General features: G+C 25.8%; 1 protein-coding gene across 1 annotated transcript; it reads right to left on the minus strand.

The window, feature by feature from the left end:
* Positions 1–8,027: 8,027 nt before the first annotated feature.
* On the minus strand, positions 8,028–25,818 carry LOC142327643 (uncharacterized). The gene is made up of 9 exons (XM_075370861.1): positions 25,603–25,818; positions 22,020–22,136; positions 20,642–20,816; positions 18,296–18,318; positions 16,454–16,492; positions 14,125–14,254; positions 10,842–10,924; positions 8,978–9,005; positions 8,028–8,242 (listed from the first exon to the last, which is right to left on the minus strand). The coding sequence occupies exons 1-9, from the start codon at positions 25,645–25,647 to the stop codon at positions 8,175–8,177; spliced, it is 708 nt and encodes a 235-aa protein (XP_075226976.1). The 5' UTR covers positions 25,648–25,818; the 3' UTR covers positions 8,028–8,174.
* Between the last annotated feature and the right edge of the window lie 1,015 nt (positions 25,819–26,833).

The raw sequence follows: 26,833 nt of genomic DNA on the forward strand, positions 1-26,833 counted from the left end.
TTTTTTGTTCCAGTTTATAAAAATTGAATTTTAATTTATATACCTTAACCCTAATTTATAAAATTATAATTTTCTTTTATCTAGAATGTACATTTTTCATGTCAAATTGAAATTGAATGATATTTTTATATTTAGTATAATATAGATAATTCCTATGCAAGTAATGTTTTGTTTAAAGAATAAATGTACCTATTTAAATTTTTTTTTTTAATATTTGTTTTTCTTTTTCATTTCTTAAATTTTTTAAATATATTATACAACAATACTTTCATGGAAGTTTCTGTTTAGAAATAACTGATACAAACAAAATGATTTCCTCCGATTCTTACTCCAGATCACTTTTTTATTTTCTATGAAATCAAGATTTCACGTTTTAGTGTTTATCTTGCACTAAAAACAAATCAGGTGGATGATTTGCTATGCTATGTATTTATATTTACTATAGAGGTTATTTATTGTATGCAAAAATATAAATTTGACTGCTGTTATTCAAATCTTCCTTTAATGTATTTTTCAAAGTTCATCTCTTGAATTTTGCATTTTAAAAACATTGCTGCTAATTTCATTAAAAATTTTGGCAATAGCGTAAAAATAGAGTATGCATATTTTGTTTTAAGAATATTATTTCATGAAAGAATTTCCTGAGGTATTGAATATATTTTTAATTTGTTCATGAAAAATCTTAAATTGTAGAAAATATATGATGTGGGAAAATTATACCTGTATGCTGCCGGCTGTTTTTATATCTCAGTTGAATTAAGAAAGGTGTAGTTGTATAGTCATTCCTTTCTTATTTAATTAATACATTCCTCAGAAACATTGTTTAATGGAAAATTGCAAACTATGAAATATGTTACAATCCTATACTAATGCTCAAATCAATGAGAAAAAGTACTAAATTTAATAATGTGATTATGATAAACTAAAAAAATAAATTTATGTTTTAAATCATACAATTATATGATGATTTTATGTACAATTAAAGCGAAAAATGTTTTGCTGGGAACTGCCCAGGTGTTAGTATAACTTGATTATTTGAGTTTGAATCAGTTTTGATCTTGTCTATTAATATAGATGTGATTTTTTATCAGTTTTATTCTAATTTTTTGCTGAACATACTCTTCCAAAGTTAATAATTCACAAAAAAAAATGCTGTATGGTTTGTACTGTTCCGGTGAAATCTCTCCTTTAAATTGCAAATAGTTTTAGTAAAGAGAAGTAAGTTTTTTTGAATATACGGAAAATTTCAAGTCTATATAACTAGTTTGAAGTATGTATGAGAATTATGAAATTTATCTTAACTAAATACCCTTGGGAAGGTTAGAAAAAACAACCAGTATATTTCAAGAGATATAATATACCATTATATTTCAAAAGTTAACATTCAAAATTTAACGTTTTGATTCAAATGGTGAGGATTAAGTTTCTTGATTCTACCTACCCTAGTGGATAAGATACAGAGTATTACATCTTGAGAAATAATTTTCGATTTATTTGTAAATTTTTAATACAGATAAAATTTCTTAGGTTATTTATTATGTGAATTAGCATTCTCATCATATTTGAAGTTTGTAGCTAGCTCATAACCAAGAGTATTATAAAAATTAAATTTATATAGTAAATTTGTTTTCGTTATTTCTTTATGTGATTAAATGTTCATTAATTTTATGAAGTTAAGTGTTTATTTCAGATTATTCTTGCCAAAAAAAAATTCTAGAATTTATAATTTAATGTGATTACAATTTTACATATAAAAGTTGTATTGTGTTAAGTATGTGACTGCATGTCATGTTAATTATAACGAACTTTACTAATAGTTAATAAAAATCAATTAATTTAAATATTTTTTTCATTTTATAGAAATTAAAAATTATGTCTTGCAAATTTATTCATTTGGGTGGTCAGTTTTTGTATCATGTTATCTGTGTTTGGATTGCTGCTCTGTTTGTATTTTATTTTAGGGTTGTTTTATGCCTTCTTATAATCATTTTACTTTAATATTATTTGAGCTATATTTATTAATTTTAGGTTCATTTTTCTAATAAGAGGAGGTTTAAAAAAGTACTGTTTTATTAATTTGTTTTATTTTTTATTAAGTTATTTTATTTTGTTGCTTGTTGGCTTTTTGCAGTAATTATTACTTTCTGTTCACCAGTACCTTCTAAATTTAGTATACATCACATAACTAATGCCATCTATTAGTATTTAATTTATTTCTTATCTTTAAATTTTTTAATCTATATTTAATGTTTTCACAAATTAGATAGTTATGAACTTCATAATTATAAAGTAAAAACTTCATAATTTTTAATAAAAATAATTTTTTAATTTGTATATCAATTCTAGTTTTTTTTTCATCATTATAAAGCTATTTATTATGAGGTACCTATTTTTGTTTTTGCTCATCTTAGAGTGAAACTATCCTTGAAAACAAATTTGAAATTTCTTGATACTCTAGTCGAAACAGTGGCTGGAAAGAAACCTCTTCTGAAGTTTTCTCTTCAGTTTATATTTACAATAATTATTGATCACAGACCTGCATGTTATGCAAAATATAATGCATTAATCACATATATTTTTCTGACCATATGTCATTTCATGTATTTTATGATGAATTCAGTTACTTTTATATTATTCAAATTTAAAAACTAGAAAACAGACTGTATTTCATTGTTGGCTGACTTCCTATTTAATATTTTAAATGCACTGAAACTACAAGATGTAAACGTTAGTTCTTCTCATAGTCTCATCAGCAATTTGTTAATCAGCTTGCTTGTGTGAAATGATCACAGTGTTGCTACAGAGATGTTTGCAAAGAGTATGTACTTTCTCTGTAAGTTTCAATAGTATCTCTTTTGTTTTAGGTTTTTATGCAAATTTATTTTTACACAGTACTATTATAATGAAGTGGGTAGACAGCAATAAATGTTCATCAACATAATTTACTTAGAAAATGTTTTGTAAAGCATAGAAAATTTTATATTATAATATAATTGTTCCTTAGAAATATTTTTGTAATTTAGTAACTTCCTGACAATTATATCATATGTATTTATGCTTCACGCATTTATACGTAGTTGTGAAATTATTTTCTCATTAAACTTATCAGCTATCAATACTTATTTTATTGGTTTATTTTTTAAGCGTCTAAAAAATATTCTTTAGGGAAGAAGTTGAGCATATTCTTTAAATAAAGAGGAAGTTCAATTTGTATAGTAAACATTATAACTGAAATGATGATTTTAATGGATTTAGTGTCTTTTTAATATTATTATTTTGGTAAGTAAAATGCATATTGATTTTTTGAAGTTGATTGAATTTACAGGTATATTGGATTTTATGATACATGTTAATTTCAATTATAGAAATGTAGTAATGTATAATTTAACTGTTTCAGATTTATGTGAGCTAAAATTTATTATAATTGCATTAATTTTATAAAAGAAGTAACAATCATAAAAAGCATAAAAGAAGTCATTAACAGTCAAGCTAGAGCATTTAATGTGCTTGTTATTTAGCTTACAAATGTAAACTAAATAAAATAGAATGTAATAAGAAATATATAAAACATTAATTTAATTAGAGAGAAGTTTGTAAATACTGTTACATCCTAGGCCACTTGTGGCATATGAATAGAAGTTAGCACTGGTATATAATAATTTTAATTTAAAATAGTAATATTTATATTAGCTTTATAAAAATACATTTATTGGTATAATTATAAAATTATTATCAATATACCTTATTCCCATTTTTGTAATAAAATGAACTCTTAAACTCTATAATTTTTCTATTAATTATTGCCATTATCCTTTAATAAATAACAAAACATGCTGCTATATTGCACCCTACATCATTTAACTTGATTTATTAAATATAATTTCTGCTGCTGGCATTTTATTTGTACTTCACATCCTTTAATCTGTTAGTATGTTAGTTTCTGAAACATTTAATATGTTGTGGAGCCATTAGGTTATACAAAGTACAGTTTATCATTTATTCAATAGTTTAAAACTTCTTCCTTTTAAATTAAAAAAAAATGTTTATCTTATTACAATAAGGATGACTTTCTTGATGTAAATTAATTGCGTAATCTGAGACTCCATTATATTAAAAAGGTTTATGCTGAAGGATTTAGGAAGATTGGTTACATTTTTGTTTGATTTTGAATGAGATAGAATATTTGAATCGCTTATTTGTATAATATAATTAATGTAGGAGGCCTAGCTGAGATTTTGTGAGGTATTTAAATATAATGTTGGTTACTGTTCTCTTTTGTTTCACCTCTTGAGTTTATTGTTGCAAAACAACAATTACGTTTTAATTATTACGGTAATTTAATCTAATCAATTGAAGCTAATTACAAATTTCTCAGAAAGATGAATTGTTACATTATCTGCAATTCATGAGTAAATTTTTTAGAATTAGTATTTGAGAAAAGGTTTTTCAAGAGAAAGGCGATATTATATTGTGTCTTGTTAGATTAAGCGTTCTTAATTTTCTAAAAATAATTTCTCTTATTTTATTGTGTACTTAAAATTATTTTTTTTAATACTATTCGTAAATAATAAACAACAGAATCTATGATACAAAAAGAAATGTTAACAGTTTTAATCATGAAAAGACAAGTACTGCATTCTATTATTTAATGTACTAATTATTGCTCATATTCCATTTACATTCCAGTGTTTAATTAGTATACTGATAATTTTACCTAAATATAATATATTTAATTTAAAGAAGGCCTAAAAAGTGAATTAATTAATAATATATGAGGTGAATTAATTTAAAGGGAATGTAAAAATAAAAGTTAAATCATCAAGTTAGTCATGTTATAATTAGTACCCGGTTTGTATATTTTACTTACAGTAAATGTAAGAGCGAATGAAAATATATGTATGTGTGTAATTATTTTAAAATGCATTTTATTTTATTATTTTTTGATAATATAAATTTAATTAATTTTATGTGATTTGTTACTATATTATTATTTTTTGTTGTGTTTAATTTTTATGTATTAATTTGATGTACATTTCATAGTATTTAATATACTTGTATTTATTAAAATTAAGTTGAGTGATACTATTGTTTTCTTATTTTATTACCCATTTAATTCATTTTATTTCTTTATTAATTTTAGTTCATTTTATTAATTTCTTAATTAATTATATTTTTTATCATTTAATTCATCTGCATTTTATATAGAAATGAAGCAGTTAAGCCTGTTTTCTATTACCATGCAAGAACTTTTGAAGTAATCTAAATGAACTTTGTAGGATGATATTATCTTAAAGAACACATATGTTTGTTTATGATGATAAATAGCCTTACTACTAGGATTAGTTTTAAAATTATTATTAGAATAAAAATTAAGGTCTATTACTTTTCAATAAGAAACATTATTAACATATTAAATTAAAAGAAAGTTGTTTTCAATTTGACCAATTTGTTTACTGTTCAACAAATTATCTAATTTGATGATTCTTTTAACTAACTTATATTGAAAAAAAAAAATTTTCAATATAAGTTAAAATTGTTTATATGAATTATTTAAAATGTTTTTATCAACATTATTTGTTAGCATTAAATTATATATAGTAATAATAATAATATGCAGCCTCATGCTGTTCTGATATTTAAAGTATTTTGCCTAAAATTTAAAGAGAATTAACTAGTGGGACATCGATCAACTATCCAGTCTGCCTGCATATAAACTAGGCAGTTTTAAAAAGATTAATACCCTATTCAAAAAATCTAAAATATTGTTCAAATAAAAGCTTTGCTTTAATAAGGAATTTACTTTTATTAATCTTTGTTTTTATTTTTTGGATTGATTTTTTTGCAATTCATATAACGTAAAATGTAAATTTGAGCTTGTGTTAAACTCATAGAATTAACTTCTGAAAAGATTGATGGTTACCCATTAAACAGTCAGCTATGAACTAAGATATTTTTTTTGTATTCTGCTGTACTTATACAGTAGATTAAAATAAATGACATCATAACTGTATTCTTCGCCTTATCTAAATTTTTTAACTTTACAGAGGATAGCTGAGTAATTTTCATGAAATCATACATATTTTCTTAATGGGACATTCACACCAGTGCTGCTAACATACATGTCAATAACATTAGAGTTCATTAACATTATGTATCCAACAAAATGAAAAGAGTTCTTTTATCGTTGAAAGAAAAAGTAAAAATATTTAAAAAATTGAAAAGCAGTGTATCAGATAAATCATTAGCAGATGAATATGATGTAGGAAGAATTATTGTGAACATTAAGAAAAATGAATTGTGTCGCAGTTAAAACAACTTTTCGAGGAAGACAATAAAGAAAGCATCAAACAAAAAAGTGACAGGCTCCTTTTCTGGTGATTTTTTCAAAAGCAGTCCCTTGGTGAGCCAGTTTCTGGACCAGTTCTGCTAGAGAAAGCCATTATTTTTAATAAGAAATTAAATGGAGGTGAAAATTTTAAAGTATGTACAGGATAGCTGCAAAGTTTTAACAGCATATTGGAATTCAGCAACTTGAAACTCTAGGAGAAAAATTCTCTGTAAACATCCCAGCTGCAAATTAATTAAACTTAATCAACAGTTTGATGATTTCTTGAAAATTATTCTTTCAGATAATTTTTGTAAATTCTGATTCTTTTATTAGCAAATTTCTATTGATTGGATTTTTTGTAATGTATTACTGTATATTTTTAATTTTATTGTGAGTGTCTTTTTAATTTTATTGAAATACATTATTTTTTTATTAACTGTGATATCCATCAAACCATTAGAATGATCTCTAGTATGTATGATGAACCTTTTTTTTAATTTTCCAATTATCCAGATTTGGCCTTGTAAAGACCAAAATAGATAATTGGTGTTCCATTGTATAATGTAAACCCTATTGTACAAAATCCCATTACATATTCTGCATGTGAGTCTTAGTTTGTACTTACTATCTCTTTGCATTCCTTTTCTTATTTTCATTAAGATGTAGATATCTTAGTTTTGCATTTCTTATAACTGGCTTTTCTCATACAACCATTTTTTTTTGGTCTAATCAAATTTAAAAAAATAAAATCAAAAACAAAACTGAATAAAATTTTGTCAAAATCAGTTAAGATTTGCATCCAGTAAAGTGAACAAAAAAATCTTATTCAAATATACATGTTTGTAAACATTGCAGAATCGGTGTTCAAGGGAATCCAAAATGCAACAAAGTTGAACCCCCTACTCCCAACGCACCCCCGTTATAAAATCTGACAGGTTGCAGTAGCAAATTCTACAGATTCTTTGAAAATCCACTAAGAAAATAATATTTATTATTTAAGTTTCTCAGTTAGGATATAAAAATTTAATAAAAAAATAATTTTTGTAGCATATAATTAAACATTTAATTCAGTATTTATTATCATTTATTTAAATATTACCTATGACAGTATAAATAAAAATATTTTGTATGCTTCACCAGTGCTGCATATAAGCTTTGTTTAGAAAGAACATTTAAGCATCAAACCAGTTTTTTCTCTTAAAATAATTTATTCTTAAGAAAAGAAAAGGAAATGCAAAAAAATACGCCCAATAGAACAAAAAAAAAGCTGAAAATGTACTCAGAAACTCCAGTTTTTGTCTCTTAACTCCAATTCCTGTGAAGTGATTTGCTTGATAATCAACCAGGTTCTATTATTTTTTAGTAGGTTTACATCACCCCACCAAGTTTCATCAAAATCTGCTAAGATTTACATCCAGTAGAGTGATAAAGCTTATATATATATATATATATATATATATATACAGGCACAATAATGATTTCCAAATTCTTTGGAAATCCACTAATAAAATAACAGCTGAATTCACACAGAAATTTTCTCTGGGCTATGTTGATTTTAATTGTGTGTAAATCTTAATAACAATTTTTCTATCTTTTTTGAATGACCTCTTAAGATGAAGCACTTTGATGATGTTACGTGTTAAATAGGTAATGTAAGAGGATATGTGAAAGAAAGAAAAATATACTTATTCTACAAACTATTTTATTAAATTTCTACATTAAACTTTGGTAGTACAACTATTATTATATTAAAAAATTTTGCCCTATGAAGTAAAGGAAAAATAATCTATGGAGATTAAATTTTGGTTTTATCTCATTTTATAATATTTTAGAACTGTTATCTAAATCACATCATTGGTGGCCCACCCATGGGACATTTGATTAAATGTGACTTTATATTGTTGCAGTCTTCAGCTGTTAACAAAAAAATTAAAGCAAAGATAAATATTATTTTAAAACAAAATTAATATGCAGAGCAATTATATGTACCTGTACCTTTGATGCAATTTTATTTTAATTTAGTTATATGTTTTTCAAATATTTCTCTGTAGATTGGTGCAGAGAAGTGGTTCAAAGAATGGTTTATTTTTATTTACACTTGATAGTTACAAACCATTCAAAAGTTCAATAAATTTAATTACATGAATCTAAAGATTTAAATACACTTATTTGTTTTTTTAATTAACTTGCCTAAAAAATTCTAGCGTACTAAATAAACAATAGACCTTGTGAATTCTAATTAAATTATGTTAAGCAATACATAATTATGTATTACTTAATACACACATTATGACTTTAATTGTCAATTAAAGTAATATTACATTCAGAATATTACTAACACTTGGTACTTCAGTATCATATTATTATTTTTTTAACATGTGTGAATTCAAACCAGCATATAGATACACAATTTAACCTTGTTGGTCATTTAATCAATCACTTTTTTTTAAATAAAGGGTGAATTTATCAGTCAGTTGCATACATTTGTAAAATTACACATATTCAATAGTAACTATTAAATAGAATAAAAGATAGCTGAGCTAATTCTTAAGAAGAATAAAAAATTATTATACTTTACTAATTCAGTGCAAGTTGCACATAACTATCATGTTAGAATATATTATAATTTTTAAACATTTATATACTTACATTCAACCCATTTATTTGCTGGACAGTTCTGAAATAAAGATAATAAATAATAAATATTGCATTAAGAGTGAAAATTATCTAGTAATAATTCAAAACTTAGATGGTGGTACCAAAAAACATGATATCATTTATAGAACTTTTTTTAAAAGTTAAATTTACTGTATATTTATTCACTAATGTGAGCACATATTACTGTCAGTCAAGCTGATTAAAATTTATTTAAAAGTAAGATTATAAATTTTAATGAGAAAAAAATTCCTTTATTTTTTACATAATAAACATAACAAAAAAATAATCATAATTCATTAAAAAAGAAGAATTTTATTGAAAGTAAGAATACATTATGTATAGTTATATGAAAAAAATTAAACAAAAAATTCCTTAGTGTATTCTTGTTAAAACAGAACTTAATGTTATTACACAGTATAACTTATATCATGTTGCATCTACAGCAGTTATTTCATGATACGCTACTTTTTTTCAACAGAGATTAAAAATAGATTTTAATTTAAAACACTTAGACAAGTAATAATACTTCATTTGAAAAGTACTAATATGTTTTAATTGAGTAATTAAATAAATAGATTTGTCAACTGCTATCAGTAGTACAGTTAAAAGCATTCAATTTAATATTAAATTATTTGTCAGTTTTCAGCTTCTGTTATAGCTAAAAACATATTTTGTAAATTTTTTTTATTAATTTTAGTATCTATGCATTACTGGATTTCTCCCATTTTCTCCTTAAACAATATATTTTTTAGTTATGCATAATTAAATCATTTTTTAACATTTAATTACATTACCGAGTGATTGATAACAAAAATTGTTAATATAATAGATCATTTTAATTAAAGGATTATCTGTGATGTACAGCCAATATTGGAACTCTACTATAATATATGAATCCAAATTGTAACTTACTGTACCTTGGTATTATTCGCAATTTTGCACTTCTTCACAACCTTTCAATGTTTTGTATACATTATGAATAGTGCTGGGTAGATCATAAAGTTATAACTGTGGTAGGCTTTGAAATGTTGGAACTCACCTTTTTTCAATTATATGGTGCAATAAACTTATTTTCTATTAGAATAAGTGACCTATTTAAAGTTAATTTTGATGGAATCCTGTAACAAGCTGAAGGATCTATTAAAAATAATAGATGGGAAGGTCTTTTATATGTCTGCAAATTCCTTTGAGCATCTACTGTTTGTTAATGATTATGCTCTGGACTCGTGCACTAACATAATTCCAGAGGTTTAAAAGATTAAATGTTTAATTTTCTGAAAGTGTTGTAATAATGCTGGTTTACATGTCTTTGTTTTATATTAGTTCCCATTACAGATTAAATTTTTTTTTGTTATCTTCAGCTGTCATAAACACCATTTAATTGAAGTCATCTCTTCACTCCAACCATAAATCAAAGACTGTTTTTAAGATGCATGGATTCTTTAACTAATTCCTTACTTATATACATTTTTGTACAGGAAGACTGCAATAGTTACAAAATGAGTGTTTTTTGCCCTTTGTTAATGCGTAAGTACTTTTATTGTTTTATGTTTTGCTTTTGTTCATATTTTTACTAATTCCTTTATAACTATTGCTGATGATTATGTAACAGTTGAAATGTAGATCTAGTTCTAGATTTTTATATTTAGAATAATTATTATATGTTTACTTATTTTATTTCCATAACTGTTTAGCATAACTCATTCTTTGCATTTAATTCCACCTTAACTAGACTTTATATGTTAAAATTTATAAATTTTCCTTAAGAAGTAAACAATTAATTAAATTTCTATTGTAATCTATAAATGTTATAGTATATTTAAATATAAAAAAAATAATATTGAGTAAAACTTACTATAAACATTTCTCTTTTTATGCACCGCATTGTTTCATGAGCACCGCTTATGCATCTGTGTTTATTTGGGTCTGGAGTCGCAGCTATAAATACACAGCATTTGAATTATATCAATAGCATGATATTGTATTTAGTATTATCAATAATTACACATTTCACAAGTAATATTTTTGTATAATTCTGTAGTTTTTTTTAGTATTAATTTTATTACTGTTGAATCATATAATAATAAAATATGCCTCAAAGAAGGCAAAAAGTACTGTACTGCTAAAGTTATGAAATAGCACCATCACTACTTTTCTGAATCCATATGTGCTAGTCAGTAGAAGTTACAAAATGATGTCTAAATTAGTAAATAATTGGAAAAAAAATAAACATTCAGAAATATCCTGCAGATACAATAAGGAATAGGGTTTTAAATGCATAATGCTTTTCTCACAAAAACAATTATAAATTCTCTTACTACTTTAAATAAGATCTACAAGAAAATAGTGTTTTATTTTCCTAGCTGTTTTAATGTATAACAGAAAGAAAGAATTAGTCAAAACTGTAGTAACTGTTAGTAATAACATAATCTCCCCTAGATTTTCATTCTGTTAATTTTTTTATGTTTTCAGGTCCCCATTTCCAAACATAATAAAAACTTGTTTTCAAAGTTGGTACGAATGAATTTTTGATATGTCTATTGGCCACAAACTACTTTATAATCTGGAAAATGTTTACCTATTATCATGAAATTTGATTTAGTTTATTAATATACTAGAGGATGTATCAAATTTTTGAAAAAAAATGGATGATTTGATGGAGATAAATTGGTTAATATATCTTGAAAGTATCTGAACAAGATGAAGATTCTACTCATATGTTTTTTAGTTAAAAAATAGTGCACTTAGAAATTATAGATGTGAAAATGTGTTACTAATAACTTTAAAAAGTCTAAAAACTTTTACTGTCTCAATCTATCAACTTAAAATGTTTAATTAAAGAATGTTTTATCAAGGCAGGAATAGTTGACAAGCTTTATCATTGCAGTAAAGTGCATTAAAACTTTTTTAAAGCTTTCTTTTTGGATGACTAAATTATTGTCATTTGAATGGTTTTTAATTTTTTGTAAAAAATTGTGTTATATTTCAACCAGTTTTTCCAGCTTACTGCCAGATCAGGGTGTGCGTGTGTATAGGCAAATGCAATTACTGCTATTGACTTGCCAGACCTGCAGCTGCACATGTAAATGTAAATATGCCGGTAAAAATGTAGTCCTGAACAGACTCAGATTGACCACTCTTGAGACGTGCAGTTAATTGAAATCCAACAACCAAAGAATCTGGTTTCCATACTCTAGTATTCAAATCCATATAAAAGCAACTGCCTTTACAAGAACTCAAACTTTAGAACTCTCGACTTCGAAACTCAGCTGATTTTGTGATGATAAGTTTAGCCACTAGACTATCCCGGCAGGTTAAATAGAAACTTAATAATATTCAATTTTTTTGTAAAAAAATATTGTTTATTGTTAAGGCATAGTATCTATTTTGTTGGAGCTTCACCACATTATCATTATACCATAGTTCCCTACCAACATTAATCTTGTAAGTAGGTAAAATTTTTATTAGTGTGTTATTCTCTAAAGACTGTCCTATCTCTTAAAGATAGTGACTGGGTTAAACTCTATCTTTTATGTTTAAGCAAGCCATTTTATTATTAATTTTTCATCACAGTGTCAAGTGAATTTTTCATTTGTTGCATTTCCAACTGCATAAAATGATCATAGCTTAAAAATTACCAGTATGAGATTAAACTATCAATTGTAAGTTATGACTTTAATTTCCCAAGACAAGGATAAATTGTCTACTCCTTATAACACATTTATTCTTTCATTAAGCTTTTTTCCAGATGGAATTTGGAGCTCTTCAAGATGATACTTGCTAACCCACTATAAAGTTCTTGTTTCTGACACAAAACTGTTGCTTTTTGGTAGCTGGTATGATTGCTGCTTTCCAAGTAAAATGGACCCGGCCAGCCTCCGTGGCACAAGTGGTCGCATCTCGGCCTTTCATCCGGAAGTCCCAGGTTCGACTCCTGGTCAGGCATGGCATTTTCATAAATGCTACAAACCCTGTCTGTGGATTTGTCTTGGGACTTTGTGTGCCCTATCCAAATTTAAAAAAAAATTCAAATTAATAGTTGAGATGACTGTTGGGTAAAACTGGGTTTCCTGCACTTTTTTAAAAATCACTCAATGATCTTCTATTTGTTGAAAAAGATTTTTTAATTACATAGTGTTTTGAACGTGATAACCATAATCAATGAGATGAAAATTCTTTTATTAAGTGTCAATGAGCAGAATTTTGGTATTGGACAAAAAGTTGCATTAACTGCACGGAAATGTTCTTCTTTATTGTATCAAAGTAGAGAATGGTAAAAATAATAATGTTATATACAGTATGAGATTCCATTATTATGAGAAAATGCTTGTGATATATGTCATTTCCCAAAATAATAATAATCCTTGGCTCACACAGTAATATCAATTTGTAAATACTTCCTGTAGGACTTCACAGAAAGTAGGTTTTCTTTAAAGGAAATCAAATACTTTTGAAGTATTGGAAACCAATGTTCAAAAGGAAATTATATTGATTCTATTCAATGGTGAGACATATTACAAATTTTAAATTCAGGCAATAAGAATTAATTTTCAATGAATACGTGGAAGATATCATTTTTAAGGTAATAGTTTAAAGAAATATATATAAAAATACAATGTTTTTTAATATCTCTAATAAATTTTATAACAAATAAAAGTTGATTTTGCTTTAATAATTTCAAAGAATTGTATTTTCTTATCAAAATATATAATTAATATTATTATTGCTCAAAAATTGATGGGAAAAACAACTAAACCCATACTACTCATCTTAACCTTGAAAGAAAGTAAAGGATTAACCATTAAATAGACTTGAAAGATTGTCTTTCAGCACTTCTATCTCTGAGTTCAGATGCACATAAATTTTAATAACAAACATAATATGTTTTCTGAAAAACTGTAGTTATAATATAATCTAGCATTACTTAACCTAAACCATTTTAAGATTATGATTATGTGAACAAATTTTCAAAGTAAATCTCAAAAGGGAATCTTTAAAAAATATTTATACTTATTGCAGCATTATATGTATTACGTTGTAATACAATCTGTAAAGCTGATTAACATATTGTGAAGGCTACAGTATAAAAAAGAAAGATAATTAATAATTAAAAAAAGTGAGAAAACATTTCAACTTACCTAGTTCTCCATCTAAGCATTTAGCTACAGCTGCCTGCCCAATACTAGACCATCCAGTTCCATCATCAGTACTAAACCTCTCAGTAAACTTAGCCTTAGTTGCAGCCTTGTTAACTTTTCCATCGGCACCCTATAAATAATATGATTAACTATAGTTTATGATTAGCTAGAACAGTTCAGGTGATATGAATGTTATTTTTAAATAAAATAACTCTGTATTCATATTTTATACACAAATTATTTCGTTCTTTAAGCATATGTTTAACCATAGCAAACAATTACATATTGTATGCCTGATTACAAATCATCCTGAATTTTTTTTAATGTACATCTACAGACAAGTTAGTAATCATAAATATTTGTCACAACCTAATTACTTCGTGGTTTAAAGCTTTCAGAATTCTGAATTTTCCATTGCACACAGTGTACAAATTAATAAGAGATTATGTTTAATTATTATATTTAAAAAAATAAAATTAAGATACATCATTATTGTAATTATAACTACTTTATAGCAAAAAAAATAGTTTGACAAGAATGCAATGAAATTAGCAAAACTGGTAGAATTAATTTTTAGCAAAATTGGTAGAATTAATTAATTTTTTTTTGGTTTATCATTTGAATGGTTTAATGCTCCTTCTTTTTGATCTTTTTTTAATGTTTTAACTACAACACAGTTACAACATCTGTTATTTTTTTACACTTTCAAATATTTGTCTCCTACAGTTATCTTCTACACATCTTTCTGTTAGTTGATAAACCAAAACTGGATGTCTAAGTACTTGATCCACCAATCTAATTCATCTATACCAAGATTCTGGTATGAATTTCCTCTCTTATTTGTCTTACGATCTTTCATTTTGAATTTTATTAACCCACCTAATTTTCAACTCTCCTTATAACAACATTACATTTCCATGATTTGTTTTTTTTTCTTTCTAGTTTTAAAATTGTCGAGTATCATTTACATAAAGCACTACACTCAATACAAAAATTTTCAAGAATGCTTTTTTTAATTTTAGATTACGGTACACTAAGAGAGCTTTTTTCACAAACGCTATCCATTCTTTGTGGCAGTCTGCTTTAGATTTCTACCTTACTTCATCCATTCTTTATAATTTTGCTATCTAATCTTGTTAATGCGATTTCTGGAATACATTGAAACCCTCTCTAAACATTTCTTTTCCTTTGTTTTATTCTTATTTATAAAAGCATTATATATTTACTTATACAGAAGTAAATGGTTCTTCTTATACATATTAAAAAACCAGTAGTGCAGACTATATATCTTTATCTCACTATCATTCAATTCATCAGAATTTTACTTTCTTCATGTTTGATTCTTTCAGCTGCCATCTGATTATTATCCAGACAAATCTTCTTTCTCTGTTTTTAAGTCCACTATAGTCTGTACAAATTTAAATTTCTATGTGATTTCCACTGAATAATACTCTAAAAATTACATAAAGAAATAGCAATATGAGGTATTAAAATGGTAAATATATTTACACCTTATTCATCTAGTAAGAGTAGATTTCTACCCAATAAGTTGGACAATCTAGAATGCATGTATGTACAAAATAGTTGTGGCACTGTGACTCCAGAATAGCTGTTCCAGTTTTCACAAAATTAAATTGAACTACTCATTTCAATATAAAATGTAATATGTTGGCATGTTAAAGAAATCATTGCAGTAGATAACAATTGTTATTTTTTTTATATAAACTCCACAATTGTTTGAAGTGAAACTCTTATAGATACCACATTTAAAAGTCTGAAAAAACTTTTCAGGCTTTTAATAACCATAACTTTAACACATTTAATAACCATTTAATGGTTATTAAATGTGTTCATTTAGAGTTACATCAGTGTAAATGAACTGTTGCTATACAAGTTGTCTCCCATTGGACTCTTGTCTATGATATACACTTTTGTGAAAATTACAATATACAAACCAAGAAATTTTAACTGAACCTAATTAAAATTTTTTTTCAATATTATTAACAAATTCTTTGACAAAATTCAATATATTCTAATGAAATGCAGTCATCCATTCAACTGAAGAAGTTTTGTAAAAATTTCTGTAGTTGAGAAGTTCAACTACAGAAATTTAAAGGAACCAGAATAATAAATACTCTTTGATTCTAAGTACTCTAAATTTACCTCACACTTTATACATACATTTTATTATAATGCAGTAGAACTATAATCTTTTAAGAGAATGTAAGAAAATCTATAAACATTTCAAATTTTTAAATGGTTCTTAAATTATTGTATAAATTGTTTAATTATAAAATAATTAAAAAAAAAAAATTCAATTTTTACTTACATTTAATCCAGTTTTGTTGAAGATACATTCGTGAACACACTGTAGAAATAAAAAGAAAATGAAATAAATTTGTTAAAATGAAATAAAAAAAAATAAAATTATAGCTTAACTGTTCTGCAGGTTTAGTTATTCAAAACAGTTGAAACATTCTTTATGTTATAACATTCTGAGATCAATTGGTAAATCGGTATGTATTTTTTTCATGTACTTTCATTCTACCTTGCCATAAAATTTGTATCACAGCTATGCAATATGTAAAACCCATCAAAATTAAAAAATAAATAGTATAAATTAATCAAGCTGTACAAATCAATTTCATTCAGATTCCTTAAAAAAGAGCTAACATTTTTTTGAAATTTAAAACTAGGTCATCTTTCAATACATTTTGTAAACTTATACTTGATGTTTACATGTAAAATACATGAGAAGGACAAAGAAAACATAATAATTGAAGATCATCAAGCAGACAGACAAAAATTCTTATTTATATTAAATATTTAGGTATGTAGGTATGTATTTTGGGTTATACTATGGTTTTTCACATTCACACCTCATTCATCCAGTAAAAATAAATTTCTACCCATCTTCAAATAAGCTAGACAATCTGGAATGCATATATATACAAAATAGTTATAGCACTGTAACTACAGAATAGCTGTTCCAGTTTTCACAAAATAAAATTGAATACCCACTTCAATACAAAATGGAATATATGGCATGTTAAAGAAATCACTGCTGTAGAGAGCAATTGTTATTTTTTCAAATAAATTCCAGAATTGTTGAAACACAATGTTTGAAGTGAAGAAGGATATTTTTTTGAAAAGAGAATTTAAAAAAATGTATGCTCTATTGGAAATTAAATGGTTATTAAATAAAAAAAGGGTATCATTTAGTCAAAATAATTATGAAAATGTTGACCAGTCCTAAAATAAATTAAAAAATTGTTTAATAAATCTGATGAACATTCAAGACCATTCAAGAAAGAGAACAACCAAGGTTGTTGTGCACTGGAATCAAGTGTTCAATTTAAATTTTTAAATTTGAATCAGGATTAAGAACTATTCAACCTATGAGTTTTCTTATTAAGTTTTTCGATAAATACTTTATTACTTAAATAAATTTTATAGTGGTACAGTTGTGCATAGGTAGGTGCCATTGGTAGTAATGAGTAGGTTCTTTTTTTTAGCATAGCATCCCATTATAGTGTGTATGTTATTAAGACTATCCATTATTAAAAACTACTAATCTTACACAAAATTATTTAATTGTTTTTGGCAAACAAATATTATGTCAAAAGACTTTTAATTAGTAAAAAAAGAAGAAATTAAGGAATCCTATTTAAATTTAAATGTACATTCTCAAATATTTTTCCATTAACTCTTTCACAATTATTAAAAGAAAACTTTTTTTATTTTATTTCATTGTTTATCTTTCAGTTTACCATTATCTTCCATTAATTTTTATTATCTGTTAACTTTATTTTTTATAAAATCCTATTTGATTTTCAGTGCATCACTTGTACACCATTTTTATATTTACAAAGTTATATTATTTTGTAGTAAAAAAAAATTTGCTTCTATTTTCATTCAATATTGTAATCATATAATTTTAGTGTATATATATTTTATTATATTTTCATATATATATATATATACATTTATGATGATTACATCATAATGTGTAGACAATTTTTAGATTAGTATGAGTTGTTGGTCAGATATTTATTGTTTTAAATTTAAAATGTATGTGTAACTTTAATTGTGTTTAGTTTTTTAAGTTCCTGATAGAAAAAAATGAGTGTGAACTACTTACTTTCAATTACCTGTTAATCATTTTACTTACTGGGAACATATGTCGATGACCACCTGTTGAAAAAATAATAAAATTAATTATTCTTCTAAAAACAATACTTTTAGTGTACTGTTAATAAGATGTATAAAAAAATACTGAAAGTATTAATTATGAAAAAACGTTATTGAGGTACAGTTCTGCATATTAAATGCTAAATGCTATAACAATCAATGATATGATTGTTTGATGAAAATATTTGTTTAGGTGAAAAAGAAATAAATAACAATAATTGGAATAAATTAAAAAGATTTGTAGAAAATAATTTTTGTTAACAAAAACTATATATATAAGATAAAACTGTTTTAGTCTGTCAGTACAAATATTTAAATTTTAATATTTTCCAAACAAAAGGCTTTCCTTTCTTAAAAAGGAGAAAACGGAACGATAAAATAAAATAAACAAACAATAATGTACTAACAAAATGCTTACTGAATAAAGAAAAGAAAATTATTAGGTTCATTGTTTTACAAAGAGAAGCGAATGACATTAGAAAAGAGGTAAATGAGTATTTGTGCATGAATTAAATACACTACCCATGTTTTTACAATTTTTCTGATCTTCGAGGAAACTTTTGCAGATTTATCTAAAGTCAGTTTTTCCCTGATTAACAGAATGCTTGTACTAGATCATGTTAACAATACCCAATGTACATTAATAAATTGTCATTTTATTTTATAATTTTAATATAATATTTGTTTCTTAATATAATGAAAACTGATATGTAAACAAAGTTATGATTATTTGAATTCATAGATGTGATGTAGAACATTTCTTGGTTTACATGACAGAGAGAAAAATGAACCTAAAAGTAATTATTCTATGCTTAGAGTGAGTATATGTTATTTGTAGAATAATGAAATTTGAGGGGGTACCTAAATAGAAATTTTAATATCAAATTAATAATAATAATAATGATTCATCAAAGATAATGTAAGAATTACAATATAAAAAATTGCCACTCCTGCCTCTTAGTATTTAAAGTGAAGATTTTTTTTTGCATATGGAACAAGAGGTCTGATTAACAAACTTACATGAATAGGGCTTAACACACAAAAAAAATTAGGTTAGTACGGAAATGAAGTGATAAGGTGAAAATATCATAAATAAGTAACTGATAAGTATATCTAATGAATTTTATTAAATTTCTTGTAATAAGTCGTTCACATAAAATTTTAAAGTACTTGAATGATTTTTATGCAGTAATGTTAAAATAGAAATGTAAATGGTTGCAATTAAATTATTAAAAAATAAAGTCTGGTAAACAATTATTTAATAATAGTTGTTTAAGAATGAGTGAAACAGTGTACTAAAAGTGTAAGTAAAAGCAATGAATTTCTTTTACTTCAAAAAGTAATTTATTCCATTTTATTTTTTCGAGATATTAGTCATTTGTCTGATTTGGTGCTATTTCCCCATTTCTTCTGTTCTGTTCACATAGTTTATAAACTAATGAACAGTTTCATGATAGAAAGTAATGAATAAATTTTCTGTAATATCTCAGGCTTTTGGTGCATGTAGTGTACCTCAGACATAAGTCACAGTTACTTTTTCTGAGAATATTGGTGTTCATTCTATTTATCCAGTCTGTCCTTAGAACCAAGTGAAAATGATGCAGCACTGAATTTTGGTAGAATAATATGATGTAAAACTGTACAGTCACCTCAATGGATAAGGCAGTTGGCAACCCACTGACATAAGATGTTTGCTGTTGTTGAAAATTGTTAAATTATTTTCAAGAGTAGACTAATGACACGTCAGCCCACCTAAGACTGTTTTGGAAAAAAAAAATTTCTAATATATATATATATATATATATATATATAATATATGGTAATAATTACAATGTTTCCTTGTTTATATTAAAAAATGTGTATTTATATCACCAATAGGATTAAAAATTAAAATAGCTTTATAATATTCTACAAAAACTTAGACTAAAATCTTAGACATGAATTTTATCTCTTTGCTTGACTTATTGTTGCAAAATTTTCTGTCTTTTATACCAAGTTTTAATTCTTTCATCAAAATATAAGTAACACAGGAGCCAAGAAATATCATAATTATTAACAGACAAATATCAATCAATAAGACCTGCTTGTTTTTGTGATTACTAGCTGCTCACAAAGAAACTGTATGAATTAATAAGTCAGTAAATTTGATTGGATAATCAAGACTCTCTTGTAAAACAACAATTATTCTTGGAAAAAGGAAATGACTTTCCACAGTGGTTTGAACTAAAATAAATTGGCAGTAACAATCTGTAGGAACTGTTAAAATGCTATGTAAAGACTAAACTAGTAATATCAAATAAAAAAAAAAAAAAATCTTTTCCTTCACCTGGTGGTCCATGAGGTGGTGGATTTCCATCACCACCTGGTGGAGGTAGAGGACGCTGATCATCACTACCTCCTGGTGGGGGAGGTGGGAAATCGCCTTCAGTCTCTTTAACGCATTCTTCTACAATGGCATCCACATCTTTAAATAACTTGGGAAGTTCACAACAAATTTCCTCCTGAAAAACAACATTTTTAAAAAAGTTTTTATACCACTGGCAAAAAATAGATATAATGTGTGTATTTTTTATACACACATCTTTGGCAAATTCCTCAAACATTGTTCATTGCTATTTTGATTTATTAACAATAATAAATCATAAATAAATATTAATAAACCATTATTAATATAAATTATATTATAATGATTTGTTGGTTTATTACTTTTATAAAAAAGTAAAATTTTTTTTATAAAAAATTTAGCATCAGTGATATGTTTACTCAAATAAAAATGATATCAAATAAAAAAAACATTCAACTTCCACTTTTTAAAAGTAGTTTTAAAAATAATAAAAGGATATAAATATATTTGAACAATTCAACTACCTCTGTAAATAAATTGTTTTTATAAAATGTAATTTATACAAACAAAAATAATTATTATTGCCAACCTCCATGGCAGAGAAGTAGCACCTCAGCGTTTCATTTGGAAGGTCCCAGTGTTTGAATCCTGATCAGGCACAGCATTTTTTGTATGTTAAGTAATTTCCAGTCCATATTCCCAAACACAAGCTTTAAGCTTATGTGGCAAATAATATCAACTAACAAAAAAAAAGTTATTTATGCATTAATCGAGCACAACCTTATTCATTAAATGAATTGTGTTCAATCAAAAATATTTACATCAGTGTTATAATTCAGTCATTTCATTGAAAATATCATTTAATAAAAAATAATGTTTTAGTGATGGTAAATCAATGTTCTATATTACAGGCTTAGCATCATGACTGCTTATTGATCACTGATATGTTAACCACAGGATACTGGTTCACAAAAGTTGGTTACAATTGCTTTTAACTGTATTTGAGTGAAATCAACCTTAAGACAGTATCATAAATTAAATCCCATTATCAAAATAAACATATAACAAAAGGCTTCAAATTTCATTAAAAAAATAAAACCAAAAATTATAATTTTTTTAAACCTTAGTTTTACATATCACAAAACAGCAGACGGTAATTATTTTTGATAAAATTTACAAAACAAATATCTAGATAAAATCATGAAAAGTATTAAAAATGGTTATCTTCCTAATTACTACAGATTGTATTGATATGTTCTCACTGTTAATCTACTACAAAAATAACAATAAAGTAATTGAATAACTGCTGTTAAAAAAAATCAAAAAGTTTTAATGATTAAAAGGAACATTTTTTTAATACCGGCATATGTGGTCCATGTGGTCCATGCTTTGGACGACATTCATCATTGCCTCCATCTTCCTGTGCGTAATGTTTAACCCTCAAAGAAGATGATTTAACCTGTGATACAACAGCAAGCTGTTGTTTAACAGAAAAAACACACAAATAATACAGCTTTTCATTAACATATGATATCATTAAACGTATTGATATTATTTCAAATTTGTAAAAACTTAATATAAAAGTAACTGATTTTATTTAACTTCGTAATTGTCATTATTATTAAAAATGATGTACTTAGGTCGCTGTAACAAAATTCTTCTACTATTGCCTTATTTTAATTAGTTGACAATAGCTTGATTATAATAAGGTATTTGCTATACCAATATAAACTTGAAAAAGAGAAAACCTTGTAAAAAGTATTTACCCATTAAAAGTACTTAATGAAGTAATTTACAACCGGTGTACGTATGTACTGGTTTTAGATAGCCTGATAAGAATCATAAGTTTTGCTCAAAAATAAGATAGACATTCAAGAAAAACAAGTACTCCATGCCAGTTTTAATATGGAAAATGGGGGGCAAAGCAGTATCCCACTACCTTCTCCGTTGAGTGAAATATGGTTATATTTCTGCATACCAAGCTCACTAAAATCGTATATATCAGCACTACTGGTGAAACCTCCTCTTTGTTCATCACAGGAACTGTCTATGTAATGAATATCATAACTCTCAGAAAAAACAATTCTGATTGGTGGTACTTGTGTCTGAGGTATTTATAAACATCACAGCCATAAAAAATTACTGAGATATTTAGTGTAAAGCAACAAATTAATTCTAATTTAAACAACAAATTAATTCTTTGAAATTTTTTAAACAGAAACAGAATGTGCTTCAAAAAAAAAATGTTATACTATAAAACTTAATAGAACTTAGATTTCTACATCCAAAATCTCTATTTAGGGTAGAATACACTGATTATGGTGCACACATCAGTATACAGTTCTAATACTGTTTGATCTATGAGAACTAATAACGTCAAGAGAAAATGATCTATTTAAATATATTTATTTATTTTACTCTGAATGGTCACAAGACTGCTTATTTGCCTATTCACATGATATCTAAAATAAATTAGTCAATCTAAAACTTGATCCATGTTTATTTTCCATAATTCTCTTACATTCAAAGGGATTATAACACTTAAAATCAGTCTTGGATCCTACACAATTCTTAGCAATTCATTCTTTGCAATTTTGAGTAAGAATTTCAAAGAACCAAGAAAAATATCATACCAAAATCACACAAAAAATGTAATATCAACTATACAACACTCTTGAACTAGTCTTGTAGTCTGACAAATATATAAAAAAATTCCTGATTTTGATTGAAAAATCTACAGTAGTGTTCACACATGACTGTTTTATAAACTCAGCTCAAATCAATAAATTTCTAAATATTATCTACTTTAATTGTGCAATCTCAAATAAATAATGCAAAACTGTATCAATAATTGAACCTTTTTATTTAAAAACTTAACTTCCATCACTTGGCATCCAGCTAAATAAGTAGATACAACATATTTCACGCTATTCGTGGTTTTACTGATGCAAATTTGATTCTACACAGATGCGTATGTTTGCATTTTTTTAATGCTTTTTCTTTTAATAAAAAGATTAGTTTGATTTATATAGTAGTGTAAAAAACTTGCAAAATAGAAATAGTAAAATAAAACTAGTATAAAAAATTTAATGACAAAAAAATTTACAGTTTATTGTATGTTACACTTTAAGTATTTAGCATGGGAAAAAAATAATACTCTGATACAGTTTTAGAAATTTCAGTCTGTTCAGTACATTTTAACAATCTTTTAATACAACATACAAAAGATCACTTCACTGGTTTAAAAAAACCTCACTGGTTGTTAGTCTTAATCTTAAATTTCTTACAGTAAAGTGATTATTTCAATATTCTCAATGCAATGAGAAAGATTATTGTTTAAGGATTTTCTGAAATTCAAACTGACAATTTGAAGATTGCGTGAAAGATGTAAACAAAATTAATTACACAAAACTTAGTGAATTTAAAAGAATAATAATTAATAACAGGAGCTTGTTCATTCTTATTATTTGATTTTAATTATTTTTAATGAAACACATAATTAATAATACAATTAATATAAACTTTTTTTCACAAAAAAATATTTCAATAGATAAAAATAAATTTAAAAAAATCGGGTCTGTCGTTGAAAATAATTTTTTTGTATGAGTATTTTTTTTGTATAAAGATCAGAACGAACCGAAAAAAATATTATTCAGCTTCTTCCTGTTTCTTAAAACAATATTTTTTAATATTTTCTTCAAATATCGATTGTGCTAATATATATATATATAAATGAATGTTTGTCTGTATGTTTCTTATGCCTTCCTAAACCGTTCATCCGATTGCGATGAAACTTTGGTGAAGTGTTGTGCGCACGCCCGCGAACGTTTCTGAATTAGTTTGGACCCGCTAGGTGGCGCTAGGATCGAGATATTTAAAAAAACTGTATTTATGGTCCGATTTGGCTCATATTCAGAATATATATTAGTTACGTAAGAGATAATTTTTCATAAACTATACTCGGTAGATGGCGCCGGTGTCGTGATATTTACGAAACAAACTTTCTTCCTTATATATATAGAAGACAGAAGATTACCCGTGCGGACAAGATACATATTACCAAATTTTACATTTTTTAAATTCGTCCAGAAGATCTCGCAAGTAAAAAAGTACGTAAGAAAAAAGAAAAAACCTGAAGATCTCGCAAACAAAAGTATTTAAGCTCCGACACTTTTTCTTAAGTGGCCAGAAAAAGGACTGCGAAAAAGTGCATTAGTGAATAAAGTGTAAAAAAAAAGTGTTTAACAAACTTACATACGGTTGCATAATTAAGATAACAAGATTTTATTAAAAGTTTAGTTGTGCGCACGCTCGCGAAGGTTTCTGAATTAGTTTGGACCCGCTAGGTGGCGCTGGGGTCAAAATATTTCGAAAAATTGTATTTATGGTCCGAATTAGCTCGTATTTGTCCAGAACGACAAAGTATTGGTCGACATACAATTAATCACATGTAACCATATAGCACGGGCGAAACCGCGACGGGGATGCTAATACATATATATATATATATAAAATTATAAAATAATCTTTTAAATTGTTGTGCAATCTAAATTTTAAGCCTTTTTAGTAAGAATACTTTCACAGCAGCCTTTTTTTTCTTTGAAATATTTTCTTTTGCTTTTCTTATCTCCGGAACCACCATAACGTATTTCTTAAGAGGATGAATGAGGGTGATATGTATGAATGTAAAATGAAGTGTAGTCTTGTACAGTCTCAGATCGACCTTCCTGAGAAGGTTTAATTGAAACCCAACCATCAAAGAACACCGGTATCCACGACCTTGTATTGAAATCCGTATAAAAGCAACTGTTTGTTGGATTCATGCGTAACGTACTGACGGACCGGCAAAAACGCATATTAAAATATTAATTTACATATGTACCATTTCAGACAAATAAGAAATAAATTTAATGAAATATATATATATACCATTGAATACATACCGCTATTAAGAATATAAGACCAATGAAGTTCGTAATAGTAAACATGGTGAACCAATACTGAGGTAAATCAGAACCGAGAGTCTTTTATATTCATAACCTGGAATTAATTACAGGAATAATTATAAAAAATAAAAACGTTATAATAAATAAAAATGATGGAAATTTTAATGTCACTCTTATAGAATAAAAATTTCATTGTTATTTCATGGACGGACAAAATTCAATAAGTCAGCGTTTCTATAAGTGACAACTATTATCAAATCGTATTTTGTTAAAAAAAAAGAATAACAAACACAGCACCGGAAGTTTAAAAAAGATAAATTCAACGGAATAGAACAATTTTATACGAATGGCTGTTTTTTATGTTATGTAATCAAACATGTACTTATAATTTTAATTGTCAGTACAAAGATAAAAATGTACTCGCAAACTTAATAATAACTCAAAACGTATAATTATTATTGTGTAATAAATAATTAAACGTGATGAAATCATGTTTTATGGTAAAAAATAATAATTTTTTAATACCCTGTTTTTTCTATTCACATCTACAATTTTTAACCAGGGGTAATTATAAAATTAATCTACCAAGTTGGGACACAATATGCGAAGAATTACAAAATTAGACGGAATTTTAGGATTATCAAGGAAACTGAAGAGTGAAGTGATTTTCTGTTCTTCTCAGAGCCAAATATACGCATCTCAAGCCCATCGAAATGCAGGTGACACAAATGATACCTCTTTATATAAATATATATCAGATCTCAAATATAGATCATATATCCGATAATCTATATGACCATAGTTAAGATTTGGGTCAAACGATGTTAAATTGTATAGATTAATATTCCTCTTTCTATTTTGAAACAATGAGTTATGTAGCGTCTTCACTAAGGAATCAGTAGAAGAGTTTACTCATTACAAAAAAAAAAACAGCGCTTTATTATCATTTTCAAAAATACTATGAGTAATTTAAATTTTTAATTTATTTATTGCCCATAAATAACAGAATTATAAAAATTCAAGGTTATATAAAAAATCTGATGTGGACACCACATAACTTCCTTGTACGCCTATTAAATTACATATACACATTTTTAAAATACATAAAATTTTATTTCACTAATAACTTCTAATTTATTTTTATTTTTTTTTATTGTTATTATTGAATTATTATTTATTGTAAAACTTTTTTAACAATCACAGGTTAATAATTAATAATAAATCAATA

Source organism: Lycorma delicatula, chromosome 7 (genome assembly GCF_047948215.1).
Source record: "Lycorma delicatula isolate Av1 chromosome 7, ASM4794821v1, whole genome shotgun sequence".
Lineage (NCBI taxonomy): Eukaryota > Metazoa > Arthropoda > Insecta > Hemiptera > Fulgoridae > Lycorma > Lycorma delicatula.